Source organism: Stenella coeruleoalba (assembly GCF_951394435.1).
Source record: "Stenella coeruleoalba genome assembly, chromosome: 15".
In the NCBI taxonomy this organism is placed as follows: domain Eukaryota; kingdom Metazoa; phylum Chordata; class Mammalia; order Artiodactyla; family Delphinidae; genus Stenella; species Stenella coeruleoalba.
Genome location: NC_137161.1, coordinates 39,719,507 through 39,746,219, shown reverse-complemented (window position 1 = coordinate 39,746,219; position 26,713 = coordinate 39,719,507). Strand labels below are relative to the sequence as shown.

At 43.2% G+C, this 26,713-nt stretch overlaps 1 protein-coding gene across 1 annotated transcript in view; it reads right to left on the bottom strand.

Moving 5' to 3' along the window:
* SPTLC3 (serine palmitoyltransferase long chain base subunit 3) overlaps positions 1 to 26,713 on the bottom strand; it is a gene marked incomplete at its 5' end in the record, with an annotated part of 125,026 nt that overhangs the window by 6,702 nt on the left and 91,611 nt on the right. The window contains one exon of the mRNA XM_079945537.1: positions 4,125 to 4,260. Within this exon, the coding sequence (XP_079801663.1) occupies positions 4,125 to 4,260 (136 nt within the window). The remainder of the gene's footprint in view (positions 1 to 4,124; positions 4,261 to 26,713) is intronic.

The window sequence follows — 26,713 nt, the reverse complement described above, 5'->3', positions numbered from 1 at the left end:
CAGGAAATAGCAAGGGTCTCCTCATTTGTTATGTGTATGTTCAGGGATAATAAACCCATTGGCTGGATTAAGGGGGGATGGGGAAGGAGGGAGGGAGAGAAATGCACACACACAGAGGCTGGTCGGTAGAAGCCACCTGGAAGCTGTAGGTCATAGAATTACAAAGCTCTTTGATACTGAGTAAAACTTTTTTAAGCTATGATTCCTTCCCCTTAACTGCTTCTAGCCTCTTTTTATTTCAGAGCTAATCTCAGTAACGATTCTAGAATACCCAGCTCTCAAAGTCTGTAAACTTCTTGCTCTGAGATCCAATGTCAGACCCAGGCATGTGCACCCAAGTGAGCCTTTTCCCCTTTGTGCTCCGTCGCTCCCCGCAGGAATCCTTAATCACTGAGATGCTTTGCCCTCAAGTAGGATAAATGTCTCAGATCTGTTCTTAGCATTAAGAGGTTGCTGGTGTCTTATTTTAGGCTGGAAGCTGACAGCACCACAGAAACCTTGAGTCGTAACTCAGGAAGAATCTGCGACGCAGGGGTCTTTCATCCTCCTCCCGTTTAGCTGTCTGCCTTTTGGTTTCCTCGTGCAGAACGCAGGTTATCAAAGAAAGCAATGGAGATTGCAAGAACTACCAAACACACAGCCTCTCTGGCCCCCTGGCTTGGCCATGGCAAGATATAGCCTTTGATTTGGATTGCGAAGTTTACAAGGAGATGGGGCTTTCTAACTGAGGAAGCTTGAAAACAGCCATTCTTTCTTTTTCTTGATCACCCTATGGAAGGCTGCCCACGGAACTGCACAGGGTGAGAGCTCGTAATTGTCTGAGAAACAAGTCAAGTGCTTTTATTGCTAGAGTCCAAACCACCTGACCCATGATCGGGCCGGTTTTCGGAACTCCCCAAAGACCATTTTCACTGTCTGCACTCTTCTCTTTGTACCAGAGGAAGTAAGTTTTGCCAAAGAATGTGGAGTGAAATATATGACTGTTGATTCATTAGGCTAACCTGAGGCCTCCCCGGAGCAGTTCTAAGTTTAAAACTTACACTACTAAACCTAGCCTCCTTCAGCTAATGTATGCGATTGCCTCTGGGTTTGTATTCCCCAAAGCAAATTAGAGCTGGCATAGGCTGAAAGAAGCTAAACTATGTGAATAAGAATAATAATAGTACAACATTAGCATTGCATTGCACGCAGCAGCATCACTGCATCTTCTGCACCACCATCCTCCGAGTGTGTGATGAAGCCTGAGGATGGAAAATGTCAACCCTGTACCAAATAGTAAATACAATATATTCTTGATTATTTAAGTGAATGTTTTATGGGTGAAATCGCATTATACTAAACTCCATAGAAGATTCCAGTGGTAGAATTGCAAACAGGACTTTATCCAAAAGGATACCTGGCTGGAGATAATGTCTCCATTCTGTAGTAGGTGGAAATATGGAGTAATCACAGTTCTTTGAGAAAAATCAAAAGTTTTTAAATGAGCAAATTGAAACAAGTGCTCATACACTGGCTTAGCCAATTAACTCCGTTTCAAAAGGTTCTCTGCCTTCAACTTTCCATTGAAGAAATATCAGTGCAGGAAACAAGATTGGGCAGCAGTAACTCCTGCCAACATTAGATAATATTACCTTTTGTAACTAACCTGTTCTATTTTTCTTAACAACTCAAATAATCAGATTTTTTTTCCCATTGTCATAATGGATGCCTTTTGATTCACCAGTGATGACATTAAAGAGGGTTAAATTATACTCTGCATTGCTTTAAAGAGATGTGTATTTTTCCCCTATGGGCTGTGTTGTGCGTTGAAGAGAGCACTGGTTTAGGAGGCAAATGCAACTGGTTTGAATTCCGGCCTCTAGTACCTACAATGTGAGTGACCCTGAGAAACTAGGTTGACTTTGGGGTGTCTAGGTGTCTTCATTTGTAAACCAGGGCTAAGCATCCCACCTTCAATGGGTGACAACTGGGTTTAAGAGCCTTCCTTAGCATATAAGTAACATCCAGCAATGTTAGCGCCTCCTTAGCCATGCAACCACGATGACTCAATCTTATACTCTGTTGAAACGAACAATTATCGTCACTGTAGCTGTAGTAGTAGTAGTAATAATGATGTCTGCTACTGATTGAGCGCTTAGTCAATTACTATTTGAAGTGCTTTATATACATTATTAATACTATTAATAATAACAGCCAACACTGAGTAGCTCCTATGTTAAGGCATGACATGCCAAATGCTGATAGACTTCATCTTGTTTAATCTTCAAATGATCTTAGGAAATAGGTCCTATTCTATCCCATTTTCAATATGAGAAAAGTGGGGCTTCAGAAGGTTGGTTAACTTGTCCTAGATCCCCCAGCTAGGAAGAGGCAGAGTCAAATTTCTTTTTCATTCCAAACATCTCATTATACCTTAGAACATAAGTTTTCCAGGAAACTCCCTCTCAGTTTAATTTTCCTTTTTCACATTAGCTTTGTCTAGTTAGGACTCCTGGCATATAAAGGAGGAGGGGAACTCTCTCTTTTGTTCTGTCATCGTGCACTTGAATTCTTGCATTGAAATGCATTTGTTTTTATTCTTCATGGACTCTTCTCATTGGATGGATTCATGTTCCCAGCCTGTTGAGGTTCTAATTCCAGCTTCTATCATCAAAGTCAGAAGTATCCAGCACACTCCCTACCACCACCCTCTGGTGTTGACACTCTCTAAAATGAAACAAGTTTACTTTTGGTGTCTTCATTTCAGCTAATCATAAAATATTAGATAGGTATGGACTACATGTAGGGTCAGAACATACCGTTTCCCCAACCACTCTGAGTAAACGTGGGTTTTCTTTCCTGTCATCCAAGATCAGATGGTAAAGAGTTTGGGGTTATCTGCCAGTTGGAATCACCATTGTCACTCCTTCCTGCCATTAGCACAGAGCAGTATCCTATGACATTTCTGAAGCACACTGTCTTCTTGGCTACTCCAGGCATTGATTTCCTGATCCAGATCTATGAACAAAGGGCTGAGTGGTGGACAGCTGTGGTGCATGGGGCAACTCATGTGTGTGTTTTAACTGCTTATTATTTTGCTGTGGTGAAATGACCCAAAAGTGTACTCCAAAAAATCCATCTTTTAGGAACATATAACTCAGTCCTATCCATCATGAGTTTTCAACTAATAGCTCCAGAACTTCTTTTCTGTACTACGTCTAATACTCTGCCAATCTACTTCGACTGTTAAGAGAATCAAACGGAGAGTTCCAACAATGGGGTTGTGTTAAAGGAGTGTCAGGATGTCTAGAATCTGATAAACATTTGTTGAGAATTACTTTCTACCATGTGCTTCATCAGATACACAAACATTTTATACTAGAAAAGCGTTTAATTAACTTCCTTTTAACAACAGAGTTAATTATTCTCTAGCAGATTGGAGATGGCTCACGTATAAATTCATCTGTGCCATACTGAGAAAAGTCATTTTTCCTTTTTATGCAGTTTTTACTAATGCTCAACCTCAGAGTTGCAATCGATGGAAAACAACCCCAAATAAGCTTACAGGAGTGGTGTTAACATTTTTTGTTAAGAGCAAGAGCTTTGGAGTAAGCCTAGGTTTGGGTTTGCCTCTTGGTTTTACTACTGCTTGACTGGTATGGCTTTGGGAAGCTATTTAACTGCTCTCAGCCTCAGTTTCCCCACACATGAGGGTGCCTTCTTTTGAGGATGGCCGTGAGAGTGCAATGGGAGAAAGCACAGAGCCTGGTAATGTTGCTTTTGAATGTTGGGAGAGATGGTGTTTTGAGGTTCTCCCTGAGAAAGATCTTGGGGGCAGGAAGAAGTGCAGGATCATCATCAATTTACAGCTGAGGCCTGAGATAAGTGACTCCACCCAATTCACAGAGCTTGGAAATGATGGGCCGCAGTACCTGGCTCCCTTGCCGCAAGATCTGTGAAAAGGTCTTGCTGATGGGCAGGCAGGTAGTTTCTGAGAAGTTGGACAAGTGAATTCTGAACTCAGCGTCCCGCTCAAAGTGCAAAGCAATACCTATGCTGAAAGAGCCCTGTGGTGTCAAAAGCACCATCTCTGTCAGATCACCTTGGAGCTTAGGTGTTATTCTGGGAGTCTGCTGGATACTCACGCTACTTTAGCAGGCATGTAAAGGAGCAGGGGAACAACAGGAGATTCCTCATTGCCATAGATAATGAATCCCATTTCACTCAGTCTCTGTCTGAAGTATCTTGTGTTTTCTGCAAGTTGCTGTACTCTCTGCAACCCTGAAAGGAAACAGGCATGAAATCCATCAATTCCCACCCGGAAGAGGGAAGCAAAGGTCAGACTGTCTTGGCAAGTGTTCCTAAGTCTTTCTGCAGTCCTGCATTAAGAGTTGGAAGGGGGTCAAAGTAGGGTAGGGAAATATCTCCTGGTGAGCAGGTGTGAGCACTGATGCCTGGGATCTGCCCTGAGCCTAGAAGGCAGGATCCGGGGGAATGATGCTGCTGGGTACTGCTGGCAACCAAAGCCAGGCTAGGCTGCATGGCAGTAGGGGAGCAGGAAGGGTGTCTAGCAAGAAGGAAGGAGATGAACTATCATTTACTAGACACCTATTGTGTGTGGATTCTGCTAAGTATTATAGGCACATTAGTTCAGGGGAAGAGAGTGTGACAAGAAGTCACGCACACACACACACACACACACACACACACACACTCCACCCCATACCAGTTGTTGGTTGTGGCCTTTTAACCAAGCTGAGCTGGCCCTTTAAGTAACCCTTCATCTAGGTCTCTAATCAAAGAACACTTCATCCAATCTGAATTTGAAGGGATAGCATATCCTTGGACAGATAGATCCATTGGAGACTGGGACTATTTTGTGAGGCACTCAGTGGTGATAGAGTAATAGAGGAAAGGGAAGAGGGGGCCCTCTGCTTTCTCCAGACAGAAAAAATGACAGGGTTGGCTCCCAAAAGAAGGTCAGGCAAGGTACATGTGCCCATTTCAAGGTTATCGGTACTTCAGCTCAAAAGCTTATCTTCTGTCTTAAGTGCATATCCCAGTGGGAAGGTCACACACATAATGAGATGACCAAAGGGAACTGAAGAGTAGAAAGCGTTCTGGAGATATCTGTCTCCTCAGTTCTGCCTCTAATCAGGTAAGTGAATAAACTAGCCAAAGCTAGAGAGTGTTTGCTCAATAAGGAAGATTGAATAGGATTGGATATTTAAGTCCCTGAGAAATCAGTCCAATGTTTGCATTTGATGCAGCGTTGCCATTCAGCAGGAATTTGCTGATACAGCTGACCTCCATTCTGATTGGTCAGGCATCCATTCAAACTGATCAACTCTTACTCTACCAGTTATTCAATATTTTGAACATCACTCCTGAGTGTGTTTGTAACTCTTTAGATGGAAAATGGATAAAAATTTCAATAAACATGTCATCACAGTCTTCTAGTTTCTTCTTGGAGACATGGCCCCAGACCGTGCCTTGACAAAGGGTTGAGCAGCGGGTATCTCCTGCTCAGCATCCTTCCTCCAGGGGACCATGATGTTCAGGTAGAGTTGGCTCCACCTTTCCTCTTGGCTACAGGGGTATTGTGTGACCCAGGCCTGGCCTATTGGAGTACTCCATCCCCCTGATAATTGGCTCATTGATGGAACACAACCAGGGCCTACCAATCTTTCAAATCCACTGAGGAAGAAGTGTAAAAACAAGGTCATCTTCAAGCTACATCCTTGCCACCATGGAGGAAACCTGCTTGAGAATGATGCTGATTCAGAAGAAAGCCAAGGCACAAGACAGCAAGAGTCTTGATGGCATCATTGGAACTCTTGGGTCTAGCGGTGCCTAAGTGAGCCCATCCTTTGGACTTTCCCTGCTGTGTGAACCATTACATTTCTTTTTCTTACTGAAGCACGTTGAGCTGAATTTCTACTGATATGTCAGTAGAATATGAGCTGATATGTCCTGAGTAATACAGGTGGCCAATAATTGGATGAGGTGACTTCTTAAGGACGATAGTAATATCAACAGCAATAATTATTGTAGCTCACAGATATGTAATGTAAACTTTGTTATAAGCACTTGGCATTTAATGATTTATTTAGTCCTCACAACAACTATATTGAGGTAGATGCTATAATCTCATGTCATACATGAGGAGGAGACAAGTAACTTACCCAAGTTCACATAGTTGGTAGGTAGCAGGGCCAGAATTTGAACCCAGGCAGTTGGTTCTGGAATCTGTGCTGTTAACCCTATATTATGTTGCTCTGTCCAAGAGAAGCAATTGATGATGTCCACCCAGATAAAGGATGGCGGCCATCTCTTCTCCTCAAGCTCAGTAAAACTCATTTCTAACAGCTGTTATGATCATTGTTATACCATTTTTTTCTAGTAGAGCCAGTTGAGAGATTGAGGGCTGAACAAGATTTTGGCAGCCTCATGTTGTAAGGGCGTGGGGTACAGCATCAAAGACTAGAGTCCAGGATCTGCCACAAGGGAGGACCGGTGAACCCCTTCACTTTGGGGCCTGAAGGGCTGCTCCCAAGGAGTAACTATGAACCAGAAGTAGATAGGCCTTTACCCTTCCAAGGTACTTTTAAAATCTAATCATCTGACATTTTTCACTGGGTTCTATCACTCCCCAAATACTTCAGATCTTCCGTTGAGAGTTTTACTTTGCTCATCAGATATAAATGGACTTGACTCCTGTGACATCTTAAATTTGTTAACGATGTATGCCAAGGAATGGTGGTTTCGTTGAGTGGAACACCAACCAAAGAGGAGGTTGTTGAATGCCTCAATTGTCCCTGCTTGTTTTCTGTTTCTACTCTTTACTCTTTCCCCAATCCTGGTTCTCCAGGAATATCCCTCCCCAGCTCTGCCAGTTCTCAGCAAGCAGACTGTGATGGAGAAAGTATCTGATTTATCGTACTCTCTCAGGAAAGCTGACCTGTCCACTATGTTGGCTACAGCCCATGGATGCAGGACATGCTTGACCCTAGGGAAGTCCATTCGAGTGTTGCCCAGGGAGCCATGAGTTGGTCTGTCATGAGAAGTTTGCTGAAGAGATTGTACATATGAATCAAACCAATAAGATTGTTTTGCTGGTAGAGTGTGAATGTAAAAAAAATTAGAGACAGCCAACAATTGGAGGAAGACTAGAAATTGAGGGGCACTGAGAGAAAAGCGTATTATAGAATCTATGAGATAGAGGAAGCCATTGGTCAGTAGAAGCTATGGTAGCCCGTGAAGAAGAGAAGTGGGCAGTGCAAGGTTGGTCAATAGCAATAGGAAGAGAAGAAACAGAAACAGGGAAGAGATTATAGGCTAATGGGGGAGACAGACATTAATCAAATAAATCACACAAATGAATATAAAGTTGCAACTCTGATGAGTGTGGTAAAGAATGCTATGTGGTGTTATGAGAGTCCATAGTAAAGAGATTGGACCAAGTGTGAGGAAGTCAATATATGATGAGTGAGCTGAGATCTGAAGGATGGACAAATGTTAACAAGATAAAGAACCAGAGGAGAGAATTCCTGGCACAGGAAACAAATGCAATGCTACTGTAGTTTGTAGAAAACAGGGTGGCTGGGAACCAGCAAGATGTGGTTGAGTGTAGGGCAAGACGAGAATGGAACAATGAGTCAACTCTCTAAAAAAACCAGGAATACAGTGTTTAGAGAATCCAACACTGAATGGTTGGTAAGAGAGGATGAGCTTAAAAGGGGACAAACAGGAGAAATCAGAGAGGGAGAAGGTAAGTCAGGAGAAGAACTAGCGTTCATTAGAGTTATCAACATGGCAGTCATGGATAACCTTTTTCTGGGGGTTCCTGATTAGGACTTTCATTTTAAAGAAACAGGTAATTGCAAGTATGGTTTACTTTAATTCATATGGGCTTTTAGTTTCCTACCCACCTCCTTAAAAATAAGATAAGTCCTCTCCCCTAAAATTCCAGATTTGCAACATGAATACAAGTAAAGGATTTGGAGAAGTGTAGACCATTTGCGTAAATTTTTTTTTTAATTGAGGTAGAGTTGTTTTACAATGTTGTGTTACTTTCTACTGTACAGTGAAGTGAAATAGAGTTCCCTGTGCTATACAGCATGTTCTTGTTAGTTATCTATTTTATACATGTTAGTGAATATATGTCAATCCCAGTCTCCCAGTTCATTCCACCCCCCAACCTCCCATTTGCATAAAGTTTTTTGCATAGACACAAGCCTCTTCTGTGCTTAAAAAAAAAAAAGAACAGTTTTGTAACATGCTGAAGTGTCCCTTGGAAACTTGTATGTGTACAGAGAGCAACCTATTTGAAGGACAGAACTAGCAGTGAGGAAGGAAAATATTTGTCATTACTTAAAAATAAAACTATCATCCATACACTTTGAAACTGTGTGTGTTTAGGAAGATGAGAACATAAGGAGTAGGGAGAGATTGGGGACCGGAGAAGGAAAAGAAAAGAGGGGATGTGTGTATGCATAAGGCTGATTCACTTCGCTGTGCGGCAGAAACTAACACAACATTGCAAAGCAATTATACTCCAATTAAAAAAAAACAAAAAAACAGAAGAGGGGCTAGAGTATGACCTGTTTTTAAGAAGGCGATTCAGATACAAATGAACGTATTTACAAAACAGAAACAGACTTACAGATATTGAAAACAGACTTATGGTTACCAAAGAGGAAATGTGTGTGGGGGGGAAGAATAAGCCAGGAGCTTGGGATGAACATGCACGCACCACTATATATAAGCAAAATAACCAACAAGGACCTACTGGATAGCACAGGAAACTCTACTCAATATTCTGTGATAACCTATATGAGAACAAAATCTAAAAAGAATGAATATATGTATAACTGAATCACTTTGCTGTACACCTGAAACTAGCACAACATTGTAAATCAACTATACTCCAATAAAATTAAAAAGAAACAAACAAAAGTAAAGAAGGTGATTCAAATGAAGGCACAGATATACATCCCAGCTACCAAAATGTATTCCATATGGCTTGTCCCCTGTGTGTTCAGCTCTTCTGTTGATTGTTAGTTGCACAATGAATAGATGAGTTCATCAGGCTGAGTCTGATGATTCCTAAATGATCCCCCTCACAGACTAGAAGGATTTCCTGGCCTGGAAGTGCATGAATGACTTAAATTGCTTTTCCCAATGGCATTATCTTTGCACTTGCCCATAATGACTCATCCATCATTGGGCTGCCCAGCTACTTAATTGGCCCCGTCTGTCCTCTCTGTCTTGATTAACCCAAGTAACTGGATCACTAGCTAATGTCATCATTTTACTGCTTCTAGATCCTTTGGAGAGCTGACCAAACAGATCAGAATATCGATCACAGGGGCAGCTGACTCTTGAGAACTGAATGTTTAATTCTTGCCCTGTCTTCTTCCTCTTTGAACCATTTAGCACAGCATGGCTGACAAGCCATTATGACACACTTCGTGGTCACCATGTTTTCTCACATAGGGTCACTATAAATGCCTTGAGGTCTTTTGAGTTGACCAAGACACAGCTCCTTTCAATTACTCTATTGCTCACTCTGGAAAATTGGAAACATTCTCCTCCTCTTGGAGGGCCTGGGGGCAGAGAGAAATTTGTACATATAAAACGCTACTCACCTACAGGATGTGGGTGATTTTATTAATTACGTTGTGCTTTGAGATCCTTGTTTGAAGAGTGCTTTATAAAAGTAGAAGGAGTTTTTAGCACTTGTTCTTTCGTACGGGGATGGCCACGCATGGCATGGGGACTGGGCAAGGCAGTGACCTTCCCTTTGCAATACACAAAGTCCCTAATTAGTTTCTGATTCTCCTTCCACCTATTATAATACATAGAATTCAGGGAAGGCTCCGCACAGATACATAAGTGAAGGATCAGATCTCTTATGTAGAGTGCTGGAGAGTTTATACGAGTATCTTATTTTGCTGTATTCTGGGTTCTCTGGAAAAGGAATAAGCTTTGGAGTTAAATGGACTAGGAACCAAACTCCACCTGGACAACGTAAGGCTTTGAAACCTCAGTTTCACCTAGCGATACGTAAGCTTATCTCACAGGAAGATTGGGAGAAATAAAGGGTTAATGCAGGAACATGCTTAGTACTGTGTCTGGGAAAAAGGTACTTGAAAGGTTAGTTACGTTTTTCTGTTAGCAATAGTTCTGGGTAGCCTCAGTGACACCTTGAAATCATTTAGAGAGCTTGGCAAAATCCCATGCCCAGACTGTACCCCAGACCAATGAAATCAGCATCTCTGGTAATGAGATCAAGCATGAGTTTCGGATTTCACCAGGTGCAGCCACGGAGACTCAGATGTCTCAGAAACAATGGCCATTACCAGTTCACCCCCAAGGCCATGCACGGCTGTGTTAGGTGCCTGACTGTGTCTTGCTGAGTCATGCTCCTTGGTTGGACATGGAAAGTAAAAGATGGGCATATATCCTAGCCTCTTGTTGGGTAAGATGACATCCCAGCATTTACTGAGTGCTCGAGGTCTCCAATGGTATGTTTGTGGGTTCACTTGCTCCCCTGACAGTTATCGGCTCCAAAGTGCTCACTCGACTTGAGACCAACCTCACTGTCAACCTCGCCCCTCTCATGAGGCTGGATAAAATCAGGGATGGACCCAGCTGGGCAGATGACCTGTAGGTTGCCATTCTACCCACTTGGATTTCTAGCTCTGCCAACTTGAGAGATGGACTAGGTTTAACCTTCTCTCCAATGTTATTAAAACAAAAACAGCTGGGGCAGGGGAAGGAAAACAAATAAAACCCAAAGTGTCACCACTACAAAGCCATGCCGTCCCCAAATAAAAACAATCATCTGTGGCATTTCCAAAAATATGCTCAGGTCAACTCAGTCTCCAGAGGGCCAGAAGGAATTGTGGACAGTAGACACTCCCAGAATGACCTGTCAAAAGCTAAAGAAGGAAAATATCTTCTCTGTCGAACCATCCAAACATCACCTGCCGGCAAAAGAGGACAAAGGCATTTCCCCCTGTAAGACTGAGTGAAAGAGACGGATTTGATGAGTTTGCAAGACAATACCAACGACACTCTATTTTCTGCAGACTTTGCAAGCTTGCTCTCTAACAGAGGAAACATGCATAGACCCAGATGGCATGGGGGGGACTTATTTTATTATTCCCCAGGCAGAAAAAGGCACATACAGAAATACACACCGCCCTCCTTTCACCAGTGCGGAATACAGGCTGGGCAACCTCGAACATGCTCCTAGGCAGTGACGCTTGGGAAATGCGGTTTTCTTCTTTAGAGATAGGAAGAATCTTTCCCTAAAACATGTCTCACAACTTAAGAAGTCGATCTTTCGGAACAACCAGTTTGATCCTCAAGAGTGCCCGCGGTGGTCTGAGAAGGCCTCCCTCCCCCCACCCCTGCCCCCTTGCCTCCTTCCCCTTCTTTGTCTGGTGCTCACACTAGGCTTCTGCTCCAGGCATGGGGAGGGGGCGGGAGCAGGGGTGCTGGGGAGAGACCTTGGAGTAAAGTTTCAATGTGGCAGCAGGAACCCAGCATCTGTTATTTTAAGCTCTGGACAGCAGACAGGACATTTTGTTTCCTACACACTCGGGGCAGAGAGATCTCAGGAAAGATCAAGAGGGTACTGAGCAGCGAGAATCATAAGAATCGCATTAGCAGTGACAAGCTTCCCAGTGGGATGGAGAAGACGGCGTTTGGAGTGGTTTGCTGAGAGGAACACATATTTTTATCAGGCACTGAAGCTCTCCCTTTTGATGTCTGGATTCCAAGGTTACGGCATGCTTTATAGGCACATACTCGTGTGCCAAGGACGGTCCAGGCCGCTCAGTCCTGCCCCTGTGGAATGCACACAGGAGCGGAGTGGGCAGGCCGGACGTCAGGGTGGACGGCTGTTTACACGACAGGATTTCACGCCCCTGTTTCCACCTCCCCACCCACTGCTCAGATACACCATCAGGGGCTTAATCCACAAGGAGAGGTGACAATGGACATGTCTTGTGCACCTACTATGAGCCAGGAGCTGTGCTTTTGGGCCCCCTTCACAGATGAGGAAACCAAGGCTGGGAGACTGTTCATGCCTTGCACAGCTGGCCTGGAAATTGGCGGTGCCTGAGTCTATCAAAGTCTGCTCCTTGAAAGAAGCTTGTAAACTCATTCCTGATGAGGTGTGAGTCCCATGATTCATGGATTCATACATTTCACAAATGAAAAGCACTCACTATGTACAAGAGCCAGCTGCTAAGATGGAGGAGAAGATGAAAAAATTCTGGGGCTATTTGGCAAGAAATAACCTAACAGTAGAGAGAGCAGATATCAGACAATATACACATGAGAAGAGCCATAAGACAGATATAGACAGAGTCAGCCGGCCTGTCACATAGTAGTGCTTCTTGAATCCTTACAGAATAAGTGATAAGATTTAACGTTAACTTGCATTTAAGTAGAGAGCAGTATCTTAGCAAGTCTCTAATGGTGGAGTTTTACACATCGAATGGGGTAATTTGGGAGGCTGGGGCCTTTGGGACCCTTGCGAATTGGTGGTTCTTAAACAGGGGAACACACCAGAGTCTTCAGGGAATAATTTTTTTTTTCTGGAACACTCACAGGTAAGCCTCTTCTGCAGAGATTCTGCTCCAGAAGGACTGGTGTGGACCTTTTACAAAAGCTACCCCTGGGTAACTGCGGTGTGCACCCCAGTTCTGAACCATCACTCGTAGTCATAAACTGTTGTGGTTGTTGATTCTATGAAGATAATAAGGCTGATTCTAACTGAAGCCTCCAGAGAGCAATTTGTCTCCAAGTATTTTTGCATTTTTCCCCTCCATCAACAGGTCCATGTGTCAGCTCCCATCTGCCCTTTTCTTTTTTCTATGGAGATGAGGAAGTCACTCGTATCTGAGCCTTAATTTACTGATCTGTTAAATGGGGATGATAACAATCTATTTCCCAGGACTTTGGGGAGAATGTTGTCTCATACTTTTCCGTGTGAGTGGCTGTTGTGTTCAGGGGAGAATTAAAAGATGAATATGTCTATTATTTCCAAGGAGCTTATAGCCTAGAAAAAGTATGTAATAATCACAGCCGGTAGAAAATTGAACGCCCCATGGAAGAAATGCTCTGGGAGTTTGGAGCAAAGACCTAGAGGTGGTAAGTGAACACCTTGTGCGCCAGGAGGGATGGTTATCTCACTTGCCTAGAACATTTGGTTTACAGTCATGAGAAAGATCAGTGGAATCAGACCCAGAGGGCTGCAGATGCCAATCTAAGAGGTGGTGGGCACTAGGGAGCCAGGGCAGCATCACGAACAGGATATGCCATGTTCTGAGGGGGTTTAGGAAGAGGAAGTCATAGTGTATAGTACGTGGAATAGGATAAGGGGAAAACCAGAGGTGGCCAGACACGTAAGGAGGCCAGAGTGGCAGCAGAAGTGGGTGAGATGTGCTTCAGCAAAGATTGCGGCAAGAAGGCAAAGGAGAGGTCCTGGCTGAGGAATTGGGTTGATGGGGGTCCCCTGAAAGCGCTCTGAGAAACGGTGCAAACGAAAGTAGCCTCCAGGGGGCCCCATCGAGGCAGCGTGTGCATGATTCAAACCTCTGGTTTTCAAAGTGTCTGCTGGGCGGGGTGTGCACTGAGGAAGCCTCAGGGAGGGGGTGCAGGGAAAAACTGAGGGAGGGGCTCAGCAGCTAGGAGATCGGACCACTCTACCCTCCAAGCTGTCTCCATGACAACAACATCTCTGCCAAGTGCTCAAGGACCGTAAGCCTAATTTTCCTGGGTTCAAAATCCTCTCTGCCATCTTGGGCAAGGCATTTCATCTTTCTGCAGCTCAGGTTCTTCACCTGTAAAATGTGAATAATGACAATGACAACAATAATGAGAAGGATGCCCATTTCATACTGTTATGAGGATTTGATTTTAAGCACTTTGGACAGTGTCTGGCACACAGTAAGTCCTATAAGAGTGTTGTAAAATTTAAAAAATTTGTATAAAATGGACTTCCATGTACATTTCATTTGAAAAAAAATTCTGTGGTTCAAAAAAATATTGAAAACTATTCATTTCCAGTCTTCACCAAAGACTGAACTGACTTGCTTGGATTTGCCCTCTAAGGCTGGGCCTCTGTGATCAATGGAAGTGACCTGTGGTATCTACAGCCAATCTGGTTGTTCCTGTACCCTCCTCAGTTTCTTTTGTTTTATTGTTTTGGTGCCTAGGACATGCGTTTTGATATTTTCTTAACCCCCAGAATTAAATATTCACCAGAATAATGTTCATTCTCAGTATTCAAGTTGAAGCATATGACCACTGGAAATCTAACTACATAAAGTGCTAATTTACAAAAACAAAATACATTTTAGTGACATTAACCAGTACTTAAGACGTAATCACGTGAGCTCTTAGAAAGGACTGGGTTCTTTCTGAAGAAAGAGATTCTCCACTGCTGGCTTTGAAGATGGAGGGGGTCACATGGTAAGAAATTCAAGTCTCCAGGGGCTGAGAGGGGCCACAGCTGGCAGCTGACAAGCAAACAGGGACTTCAGTCCTGCAACCCCCAGAAACTGAGTTCTGCCACCACCACATGTGAGCCTGGGAGAGGAGTGTGAACTGCAGAAAAAAGCTGCTGACACCTTGATTTCTGCCTTGCCAGGGCCTGAGCAGAGAAAAAACTTCCCAGACTCCCGACCCCAGGAGACTGTGAGATAATAAATGGATGTCATTTGAAGCCCGAAGTTTGTCGTCATCTGTGACGTAGAAATAGAGAACTAATACATTCTGTGTAGCCTAGAGCACACGCTGGCCTTCTCCAGCCACAAATCCACCTGCTTAACCCTCCCTGGCTGTGGCTGACCTGATTTTCTCCCCAAACTTCTCCAGACAAGAGTTGGGCTGGGGTACGACACTCCCCCGCTTTGGGGGTTTTTGCTGCTGAGCTGAAAATGAACCCGTGATGGAGAAAACAAAGATCAATGTGGAAGAGTAACTCCCCTTCACCCTCAAAGATCCTGCAGCTGGAATCATGTTCTTCTCCAGTTGGACTGAACCAGCAGAGAATTCCATGTGTGCTGCATCACAACTCCCCCATCTCAGACTCCATCCACACAGAGGAAACGAGAGTGAAGAGGTAACTTCTGGAGGACTCATGGTGTAAAAGGATATCTTGTTTGTAGGACGGGAGGAAGGAAGTGGCCATGTTATCCTTTTGCCCCAGTGCCATCTAAAAGACAAACAGATTCTCTTTACACTCTTGCTGGGGATATCTTTTAAGGCCTCAAAGCAAGTGCAGAATTTACTGAACTGCCATAAAATTCTACGCTTGGCTAACCCTTAAGGCGAAGTAAATGAAGGGACAGAACGTTGTGGAACGTTTTTCAAGCCATTTCTGCACAACCAGACAAATGTCCCCTCCTAGCTGGGGCTCCACAGGTTGGCTAATTCTGTGTTTATTGGATGCCCACCCGCTTCCCCGCAGCGTGGTCCTACAAGCACGTGAGCAGCAATAGGGCAGAGAGGCAACACCTGTCACTTTGCTTGCTGACCCCAACCTTAGGTCCCCCCCCCCAAAAACCAGGTAGAACTTTCTTACCCCCCAGCACAGGTGATTAATCATGGACAGAGGCAGCCCCGCAGTTGAAAGCCAGCCGAGCGTAGCACAGCCATCTGTTCTGCGTTAGCTGTTGTTGAAAGGCCAGTGGCTTGAAACCATTTAGAAAACGCAGCCCTCCGTGCCTTCTGTCTCTTTCTCTGCCTCTCTTTGCATCTCCAGCTGGTAACCAAGTGGCAAATATATTTAGGAAGCAGCGGCTGGGTCCTCCCTCAACAATGCCATGGGCCTTGGATGCCAGGGGCCTCAGACGGCCCATTATGGGTGGGATTCTCTATGGGCTCCTCTGCATTCATGGAGGGACTTCAGAGGGACAGAACCAACGATGTGTGGCTGGGTTTAGGGGGAGAAAAGAACTTGGAAGAAGTCAAGTTTGTATTCGCTGAACTCTATGCCAAGGTAGATGCTGAGATGACCTTTGAAAACTCCGTGTCTAATTATCACAGTATCATCTCCCTAATCACAGTCCTTTCTGGTTCTCACTGTCTCGTCCTCACAGAGATTCTGGGTGAAGAGTAAATCAGTAAGAACAGCCACGAGATAAGCTTGATAGTTGGATGGATAAGTGTAGTTTGCAGCCCCCAAAGAGCTTGCCCTGCCGAGAAGCAACATCTTACAGGAGATGTTTGTGAATGGATCTCGTGTCAAATATAAACAGTAGGAAAGTGAGAAAATTCCACTCTGGAGAGTGAATTGCTGTCACCCAGTGTACTCCTTTCCTTCCCCCTTCAAAGCATTAAATCTTCCCAGTTAGTCACTCCCGTTTTTTAAACCTATCAAACTCAAGTGTAAAAATATGTGTGCCCTGTTCCAGGGACCAGAGCAAAGGTCCAAGGTCACAGCTGGAAGGCGCGGGGGCCACTTTCTCCAAGTCCATGTTGGGTTAGAAGCAGGGTCAGTACCTCACCTGCCAATCTCATGATAAAATTTCACAAATGATCAGGATGAATGAAATAATCCAGACAAAATAATTTAAAAATGAGGCATGGTTGTATTTTCCAGTGCGAATGCATTATATTTTAAGTCTCACTCTTTTTTCTTTTATCTTCAGTTTCCTCTCCAGAGGGTAAAGAAAAGAAAAATGATTGAGGTTCATAAATGAATGAAGCTATTTGAAAGACCTTGCCATTTTATTCAATTCCTTCTCCTAAGAACTGAATACAGAACAGAAATGTAAGCCTTTGGAAAACATTTTTATAAAATCCCAGATATGGTACAGAATGAATTATGTGGAGTGCGTTTGCCCACATGTACATAACAGAAGCACACAGCTTTTAGTGCTTCCTAAAGTAGATGGAATACTTAAGGCAATGTTGAGGAGAATCATATTTTCATATAAATTCAATCTCGATTTGAAGTTGCTAGTTTTATTTTTCTACCTGCGCTTAGAATTCGGTTTTCCCTTGTGACTAGTTTACCTTGATTAGTCACATGCTGGGTGCTGATGTGATGAACATCAGAAGTTTGATACTTTTTAAAGCCTCTTAGCCTCCTTTTAGTCCATGGTCTCAAAAGAACCAAAGTGTGGCTGAATAAGAGAGTTGGGGTGACTCAAAATAAACCCATCTGATTCAGATAATGAACCGAAATGTCCATGTGTTTAAATTGTATGTTTTCAATTGCAATTTATAATTTTCTGATACTGATGCAATTTATAATCTTCTGTCTCATCACATCCTCTCTTTCAGAAAAATGGCCTGATTTTCTGAGAGTGTGTTACTACTTCCAAAATATACATTCTCTCCTGTTCTGGTCTGACTTCCAGAGCTGTTCCAATTTCATGTCTTTTTAGCTTCTTCGGGGGAAGCATTATGCCCAGGGTCCATTTTCTGCCTCCAAGAAGTACATAGCATTGGGGAATTGAGCACCATCATAATGATAATGATCTCAGTACCTGCCACGGCCTGGGACTATGTTCTACGAGAAAGAAGCCGAAGTGGTTATGTAAAAGCCAGACTAGAAGCCCCCAGAGTCCCTATAAAAGGAAGAGATTTGTCTTCAGTCTTTTGGACTTTGTTTTTCTTTTTCCTTGAGCTACTTTTATTCCACTCCAGGTCAAGAGTTTATTTTTTAAGTCAATAGAGAAAGATTGGGAAACTGTCTAAAACATACAATGTCTTCCCACAGTATACGTCCATCAGAAAGACCGGGGAAAGAATGTCCTGGGCTGAGGTTAAGTCCTGTGGCAAAGACTGTGGCAAAGACCAATCCCATTTCCCCCTCCTAGGCAGGCGGTTAACTTCATTTCCCAGGATGCTTTGTGGTTAGGCAAGTTCCTGTAACTGAGTCCCAGCAATACGATGTAGGCAGAAACGAAACATACCATTCCAGTTATGGCCCCTGAAAACTTCATACACACGATCCCCTTTGATGGCAACCTTGGAAGCCATAAGTTGGAGGAGCCACAAGATGGAAAAGAGGCCGTGTTTACACCCATTTTGGGCACTATATGAGCAACAAAAACAATGTCTCTTGTGTTATATGTTGGAGTTTGTCACAACAACTAATTAACCTTAACTACTACTGACCTTGTAAGAAAGATACCATGAAAAATTTTCAAGGATTCAAAATCCTAATGCCCTTTTACTTTTCATTGGCTAAATGGTGCCCTGATAAAGGGAAACTCTAATTTTTCAGTGTTAATTTTATTTTTTCAACCTCTCATTACTAGTCACCAAATAATGTCATGAAAACGTGAAGTCTCTTGATTGAAAAAGACCCTAAGTGCAAATCATCATGAAGATGGAAAAGAGGAGGGGAGGAGGTCCCTCCAACATACTCAGTGGAAAATGCCAGTTTTGGATGCTTAAGAACACCTGCTCACCTCTGTTTTGGAAATGTGCTTCAACTCGGACAGAGAGGATTAGCTGGTGCCCAGTCTTTGCTGACTACTGTGTGAGTCAAATGCGTTTATGAGATTTGGATGGTGTCTCCCTAGGAAACCTTAAGTGAGGGATTCAGCTAATTGCTTGGATAATTAAAGGAAAAACTCCATTTTTGCTTCTGCTATTTGGTAGTAATGGCTTGAATTATCTGCCTTACTCACCTCTGTATTAGATGGTGTCTAGACAAAGCCTTAGCACATGTAATAATGCAAAACCATTCATTTCTCAAAAGAATAGGAAAGGAACTCTACATTTTGGCTTATGCATATATCTACCAAGGAAGTGATTATAACTCCAGTATTTGAACCAAAATAATTCCATAAGTAACCTCTAAAGAAATGATATTGTAGTTGTTTATAGAGAGTGATTAGAATTCAATCCTTGTCCAGGAAATCTGCTTAGCCCCAAATTCGGTCATTTAGTTTTCATTCATTCACATCTTTGATGCTTAAGGCACAATTAATTAATTAATCACTACCCATTTGGAGGACTGGATTAAGGTATGTGTGACTAACGTAAGAGCCAAAGATTTCATGAGACAGAGGAAGGAAGGATTATTTCTTGACTGTGGCCACTGTGAGAGGACTTAGAAGGCTGAACAGAGATTCAGGAGATAAAGAATGGGTGTAGTGGGTTTGTGGGGAGAGATGAGAATCTTCTAGATAGAGGGAATACCAATCGGTGGTACCAATGCCTTATGAATCGTTGCTGGGATATGGCCAAACCTTACACTGAATGGGATCATTCATGCAGCCAACATATACTGTTTGAAGTTGGAGACAGTGTCTCTGCCCTCATGTCACTTGTATTCTCCTGGGGAGACAGAAGATAACCAAGGAAACAAGTACATAATTCCAGGTGGTGGTAAGTGCTATGAAGGAAAATGGTGCAGAATAAGGGAGTAGATAGAGTCACCCACAAGGGAGGGGGTGGTATTTTAGAAAGGGTGGTTAGGGATGGTCTCTCTGGGTTGGTGGCAGGTGCTAGAAGGGTGACTCCAGCATGAACCCCCATTCCAAGCTGTCCTGAGTCCAGATTTCATCTGGTCTCCAAGTTTGGGTCTGAGCCTGTTCTGAGAGGTGAGCTGGAGTAGCAGAAAATACAAGGGCATCTGTGTCCAGGGTCGGGAACAAAGTTCTGGGTGGTGGTCAAGGGGTGAAAAATGAAGGAAGGTGGAAGCTGCGGGAAATCAGAGAGGACTCCAATTGTTTTCTTTGATTTTGACTTATCTGTGTTTTTGAACATGATCTGAATTTCATCCACTAACAGAATGCATCCCCCTTTTTCCACTGCTGTTCCTTTTTGCACAGAAACCACAGTGATCTTTAACCCTTCAGATATTCTCAGGGACTAGAACCAGGGATTTTTCAGTGAAGGGACAGAATACTTAGTTTTAATTTTAGAATGGGCAATGTCACCATAAAGTAGTGACACCGTTATATAACCAAATGCACATTTAAAAGACATCACCTCCCCAGTTCAGGAATGGAGAGCCTCGCTACTCCAGAGGCCGATACTCAGAAGAAAAAAGAACGATCCCATTAGCTGAGGGTCTTCACTCCTCAGTCTCGCCAAAGGCAGCATGAGATGTGCAAGCAGAATTCTAGGGCCAAAGTAACAGCTTCTTCACAGATGGAATGTTTTGAATACCTCTCAAGTCATGCAAGAAATAAAAGAAAACCTCACAAAGTTAGTGTGAGGAGGCCCTCTGTTGGGGAGCATGTCTATTTAATACTTCCTCCTCAGATCTTGGGCTCATCACAATTCTGATTTTCTAAAAGGCAAAGGAAGCTCAGCTTTGAGGCAAAATTCCTGTACTGGCACAATGGCTGGGGTACTTAGCTCTAATTTTCTAGTCAGTTTCCCCATCCTTCTCTTATTGGTCTTCCTGCTATAGTTCACCAAAACCTCTGTCTCCATATTGAAATATTGAAAGCGGAGAATTGAGGAACTTATTTGGATAATATCTAATAGGATTGAGGAAGGATGATGGTAATACTATTTGTGTCATCTTTTTGTAGCAATAATCCCAGAATACTATATTCAGAAAATATATTAAATTAAAAAGGAAAAACAGCCTATTGCATTCCATCCTGTCAAATTCCTATATTTTTTGAGGATCCTGTATACCTAATTCCTTTATTTCCAGGAAGAACACAATTCATTATTCCGCCTTGATTTTACCTTTAGTTTTTCCTCTACCTATACAACATCCAGACATGTCCCCCACCCTGTCACCCAGAAACTCCTTCTGTTTACAGGCAAAGAGGGACAAGTGTGACTTTGAAGAAAAATAGAAAATTCTATTTTTCTTAACTTTATTGTTTAAGCATAGGAGATTTTATTAGCAAAGATGAAGGTGTATTCTACTGAAGTTGGATATTATATGTTAGGAATTGGAACTCTGTATTTATTTTCACTTGTAAGTAAATTTCCACTACTCTTTTCCTCTCTAGAGAAACACTACTGACCGCTCAATCATAAACAAATCAAATATTTCCATGTATATGACAGCAAAAAACGGTTTTGTGATTCACAGCGTTGGTGATTATCCCATCAGCCTAGCACTGAAGTAACAGTAGGAAAAGTTGATGAAATCACAGAGATTCTTTTTCCTAGAGCCATTTTGGTCAGATAAGTAATGCCTTAGCCAATGGAGTGATCTATTGTCTGTTCTGAAGTGGAGAAGTTTTCATCACCTTTCCATGAGACACTGATACAGGCTCAAGTTTGAGAAGCACGTTCCTACATCAGAGAAAAGAAAAAGGGGGGCATACATGTGCAGAGGGGAATGTAAAGAGAGCAGAGGATGGAATTCTGGCAAATGCAAATGGGAAGAAGAACTAGCAGAGAAGGGGAGGAAGAACAGACAAATAAATAAAAGAGAACCAGGAAAGAACAGCATCTTCCACAACTAAGGGAAGACTGTTCTCAAGGAGAGAGGATGAGGTGGAAAGGCCAGTCAAGTTCAGCTGGAGGAGGACTAACAGGGTCAGAGAGCAGCGGCGACCTCTGAGGGAACAGAGTCCATGGAAATGGGCAGAGGATGAGGGCTGATGGCTGAGAGGGAGCAGTAGGGGGGCAGGCAGACGGCCATTCTTCTGAGAAGATTTGCAGCAATGGAAGGTGTGCGAGTTGACAGCTATTGAAACAGAAGGGGTGAGGGGAGGATTTTTACGATGAAGGAGATGAACAGGTTCCTGGTTGAGAAAAGGGGCCGGTGCCTTTAGAAGGTGGGAAGGGAGAGAATCAAGCACAGAGATGTGGAAGAGATAAGGGTCCTTTATGTGCTGAGCTAAGAGGGAAAAAGAGAAGTATTCAACAAATATTTGTTGAGAACTTGTCGTTGCCAGGCACTGTTCTCGGTGTCAGGAACAAGACAGACAAAATGCTTGTTCTGGAGTTTACATCCTAGTGGGAAACCAGAAAATAAGCAGATACGTGTATAATTTGTCAGGTGCTCATAAATGCTACTAAGACTGAAGCAAGGTGAGAGAATTAGAGGGACAAGAAGGGGTGTGAAATTAAGGATACAGCTGCTCCTCTCATAAGGCTGATTTTGAGCAAAGACGTGAGGAAAGTGAGGGAGTGGGCTATGCATGTGTTGGCTGGACATGACGTTCTAGAAAGGCCAGCAAGTGCAAAGACCCTTTGTGGGAGCTGTTCCCTGCGTTCTAAGAAAAAACAAGTATGCCAGCTACTTGGAGTGGACTAAGCAAGGGAAAGAGTGGTGGGAAATATGGAAGAGACCACATCAGGCGAAGCCTGGAAGGCCAAAGTCTGGACTTTACACTGGGAAAGATGGAAAACAATGAAAAGTTCTGAGTGAAGGGGTGATATAGTCTGGGTTACATTTTTTTAAAAGATAATTTTGGCTTCTGTGTGGAGAACAAGTCATAAAATGGCAAGAGTGGGGAGTGGAGATCATTGCAGTGATCCAGGTGAGAGGTGATGGAGACGATGGTGGAGAGGGTGAGAAGGGACCTGATTCCTGGGATATGTCAAAGGAAGTGCTGCAGGATTTGCTGATGGAGTAGGTGTAAGGCCTGAGAGACAGGAAGATTCCAGGGTGCATAAAAACTATTGGAAAAATCAGAGAGAGAAAGCAGATGAGTTAAAAATAATAGTAATTTTCACCTTTATTGGGTGCTTACTTTGCATCAAGCATCACGCTAAGTTCATTATCTACATTACATCACTTAATCCTCCCTACAGCCCCAGTTTACAATGAAGGAACTGAAGCTAACAGAGGGTAAGCAACTTGCCATTCATGGAGCAAGTGGTGGGTCGAGGACCGGGCCCCATGCAGTCTGGCTGCAAAGCACGCACCCTAACCCCTCCACGCGATACAACTTCTATTTTCTCTGAGAAGTAAAAGGTTACCCAGAGTTGGGGTTCAAAAAGAATGTTGACTTATTAATTGAAAAACATGCATCCAAGAGTTAAATAAATAATAAGACAATTGTTGACGATGCTTTCTTTAGGGGAGTGGTTGGTGTCGCTTGGGCCTCACCCTCCTGCCTGGGCCATGTCTCGATGAAGAAAATGACAGAGCTGCCATCTTTCTGGACCTCTTCAAAAGTGGTGTTCATCACTGAGGTATCCCCATCACTGAGTCATCCCTTCAGCTGCCACAACTGGTGTGGGACTGACTCCCAGCCCCCAGTCCTATGAGATAAACATTCCCTCCACCTTGGAGCCTTTCAAGCTCCTTGTTTAGCATAAACGCTGACCTGAAATCGAGTGGGTCTGCAAGATGGAACTTGAGTCATGGCATAGTTATTAAGCTGAGCACTGGGCTTGGCACTCAGAGGGACACCACATTAATTCATGACACAGCTCTTGCCCTTGAAGGGCTTACAGCATTGGTTTGGCTGGGGGACCACCCAACCTCCATTAGGATGGAGAAACCAAATCTCCACTTTGGGTTCATTGTGATGCACGAAGTGACAGGCCAGGAGACGAGAAGGGCCTCGGTGCCTGTGGAAGGCCTGGGTGGCTTGCAGCCCCTCAGCTTGTGGTGCATGAACTCCACGAGCAGCCTGGCTGCAGAGTCAAGGTGGCTGTGTGTTCATAAACATTGTCATTTCACTGGGACTGCTATTTCATCTTTGAACCCTGGCTTCAAAGAACACTGACCTTATTCCTGTAGTCTGCCTTTCTTTGAAGCGTATGGCTTTGCCTTGCAGATTAAAGTGAAGACATTCATCAAGCAACAGATCTGGCCAACCGCTCCCCAAACTCAACCCAAAACAAAGCCTTGAAAGGCTCCAATCACAGCGGCAGGGGAGCAGCCGGAGATCAAGGCTCGGAGCAGGGTGCTTTCTCAGATCCCGTAAGGCAGCTCTGGCTCCATGAAGTGCAGCCCTTTGAGCTTTGGGCAACTTTACCCTGAGAGTTGCTCTGTCTTTGCAGAAAGCGGTGAGTTACTGCAACGTTCCCAACCAGACTTGTTTATCTTATTTAAAGCAGGCATTGTTGTCAATGAGGCCAGCGTGAGGATTCACTGTGTGCTTTTGAATTCTTCAAAAGCCATGTCAGGCTGAACCATCTGAAACTTGGCTGATGATTCAGTCAGTTTGCTTTTTTATCACTTTCTTTTGTTAGTTCCTTTGAAAAGAAACTGTCCGATCTTTCTCCCTGATTCCCCTTAACTTGACTCTGAGAACACAGACTGAACACGTATCCTTCTCTCATTTCTTTCTTTTTTCTCTTAAGATGGCAAGAAGGGTGAAGTGAGACCCTTTAACTGGGAGGTTAAAAATAATGACCAGGTAAGAGAGAGAACCAAGGGAAATATCTCTCCCCTCAGAGGAAGAACAACTGACGATAGATAGCTATCAAAGTTCTTATGATCATGTCTTTAAATGTAACTTTTCTGCAGATCTTTTTGGTCAGATAAACAGAGTGAGTTCTGCCTGTGATGAAGTGGTAAAGCCATCCAGAGGTGGGAAGGAAAAAATTGTCAAGTTGGGGACATGTTAATCAACGGATGCTGATAATATATACACTACAGGGCTTAAGAAATTAGTGATCTTTATTAAGACATAGGCTAATTTTCAGGGTCACTTTTTTCTAGTTATTCATCTTGAAAATATGACCAATGGATAATTCTGGTCATCATAGGACAATTCATTTAACTGGCATTTTAGCTTTAGTCTCAAATAATTGTTTTCCATTAAGAAATGCACATAGTCAAGAAGATCATTAAGATGACTTTGAGAGAGTTCCAGTGGTTCCGGACCAGTTTTTTCACACAACTGGACAGCTCATGTGGGAATGGAGACAGGTCTATTTCGAGTTTCAGCTTTAGAAGGTTTAAAGATATCTGCTTATTCATATCTATATCCATATCTCTTAGTTTACCACCACCATTTCCCCAAATTCAGGTGGGCCATGTGACTAGTTTTGGCCAATGCATGGTAAGCAAGGTGATGTGTCACTTCCAGGCTGATCTTTCTTTCTACCATGGCGACTGTGGAGGCCAGTTGCTGAGATGGCCAAGCCTCAAGCTTGCAGAAGCCTGAGTCACTTCCTATGGAGAAGAAGTGTGCAGTGAGATGTCCGATTTGTATTAGATCTGGTATTAGATCTGCGAGCAAGAAGTAAACCTTGATTCAGGTAAGTCTTTGAGATTCTCAAGGTTTATTTGTTACACTGGCATAATTTAGCTTATCCTGACTAATCCAGGACCTTGAAGGAAATCTAGCTTTACCTCACCTGCATCACAAGAATCCTTCCTACAGCTTCTCCAAGACATAGTCCAAATACTTCTTGAACACCTCAGGAATAATACCAAGTAATGCAGCAAGAAATTATACAATGCTTACTAGAGATGGAATTGTTTTCACTCATAATGAAGCATTTTATATGTCTTATTTTACCTAATTCTCACAAAAACCTTAGTTCATCAATATCCCTTTCCTTATTTTACAGCTGGAAGAACTGAAGCACAGACAGGTAACTTGCTCAGGGTTGAGCAGATCAGTGAAATCACTTGCCTAAGAACACAGCAAGTTAAGTAGTATCCCAGGAGTCAAGTCCAGGCAGCTGCTTTCAGGTTATGCCCTTAAGCATTGCACCATGGATGGACTGGATTCGCATTTCCTTTTTTTTTGTTTGTTTGTTTTTTAATAGATCTTTATTGGAGTATAATTGCTTCACAATACTGTGTTAGCTTCTGTTGTACAAAAGTGAATCAACCATATGTATACATATATCCCCATATTCCCTCCCTCCTGAGCCTCCCTCCCACCCTCCCTATCCCACCCCTCTAGGTTGTAGCAAAGCAAAAGAGAAAAAAAAATACCACATGCTAATGCATATATATGGAATCTAAAAAAATATATATATATATATATGGTACTGATGAACCTAGTGGCAGGGCAGGAATAAAGATGTAGACATAGAGAATGGACTTAAGGACACAGGGAAGGGGAGGGGGAAGTGAGGCGAAGTGAGAGTAGCATCGACATGTATACACTACCAAATGTAAAATAATTAGCTAGTGGGAAGAAGCAGCATAGCACAGGGAGATCAGCTCGGTGTTTTGCAATGAATTTCTTTTTCACACGGACTATTCAATAAGACACAGAATCATAAAACTCAAAAGACATGCCTGGAAATGACCTGAAGGTCAGTCAATCATTGCATTTTACATAGAGGAACAAAGTCACCCTCCAAGCCTTTTTCTTGCTTTAGTGAAAAAGAAAAGTCTATCCTTTTCAACCCAGTGACTGAGGAGCACGGGAGCTCAGTGGAATGGCTTCAGGGACCATTGGTTTGGAGGAACATAGAGACACTACGTCATCCGCACCAGCCCTGTTTTAATCTATTTTATATATAGTAGGCTTCTGGGTAAAATGTGTATGTGAATAAAGTATTCTGCTGTTTTAATAAAATTGAAAAATGATGGATCTCTCCATATTTCTACTGAAATAGTAGGCTTGGAACATTGCACTAGACAGTATAGGGTTTCACATCAGCTGAGAGGTGGGTCAGGGAACACGGATTGTATAGTCCAGTGAGCAGGTCTGAGGCCAGGGTAATTTGCTGCTTCTACAAACACACTCACTAGACTGCCTGACAGCAAGAACTGCCCTAGCCATCACTGTTCCCCATTGTGATAAATAGTAGAAGCCCTATAAACTGTATATGAAAGATGGAGAGTTCCAAGAGCCTTTGATGAAACCATTTTTCAAAAAAAAGGTTAAGCTCATTTGAG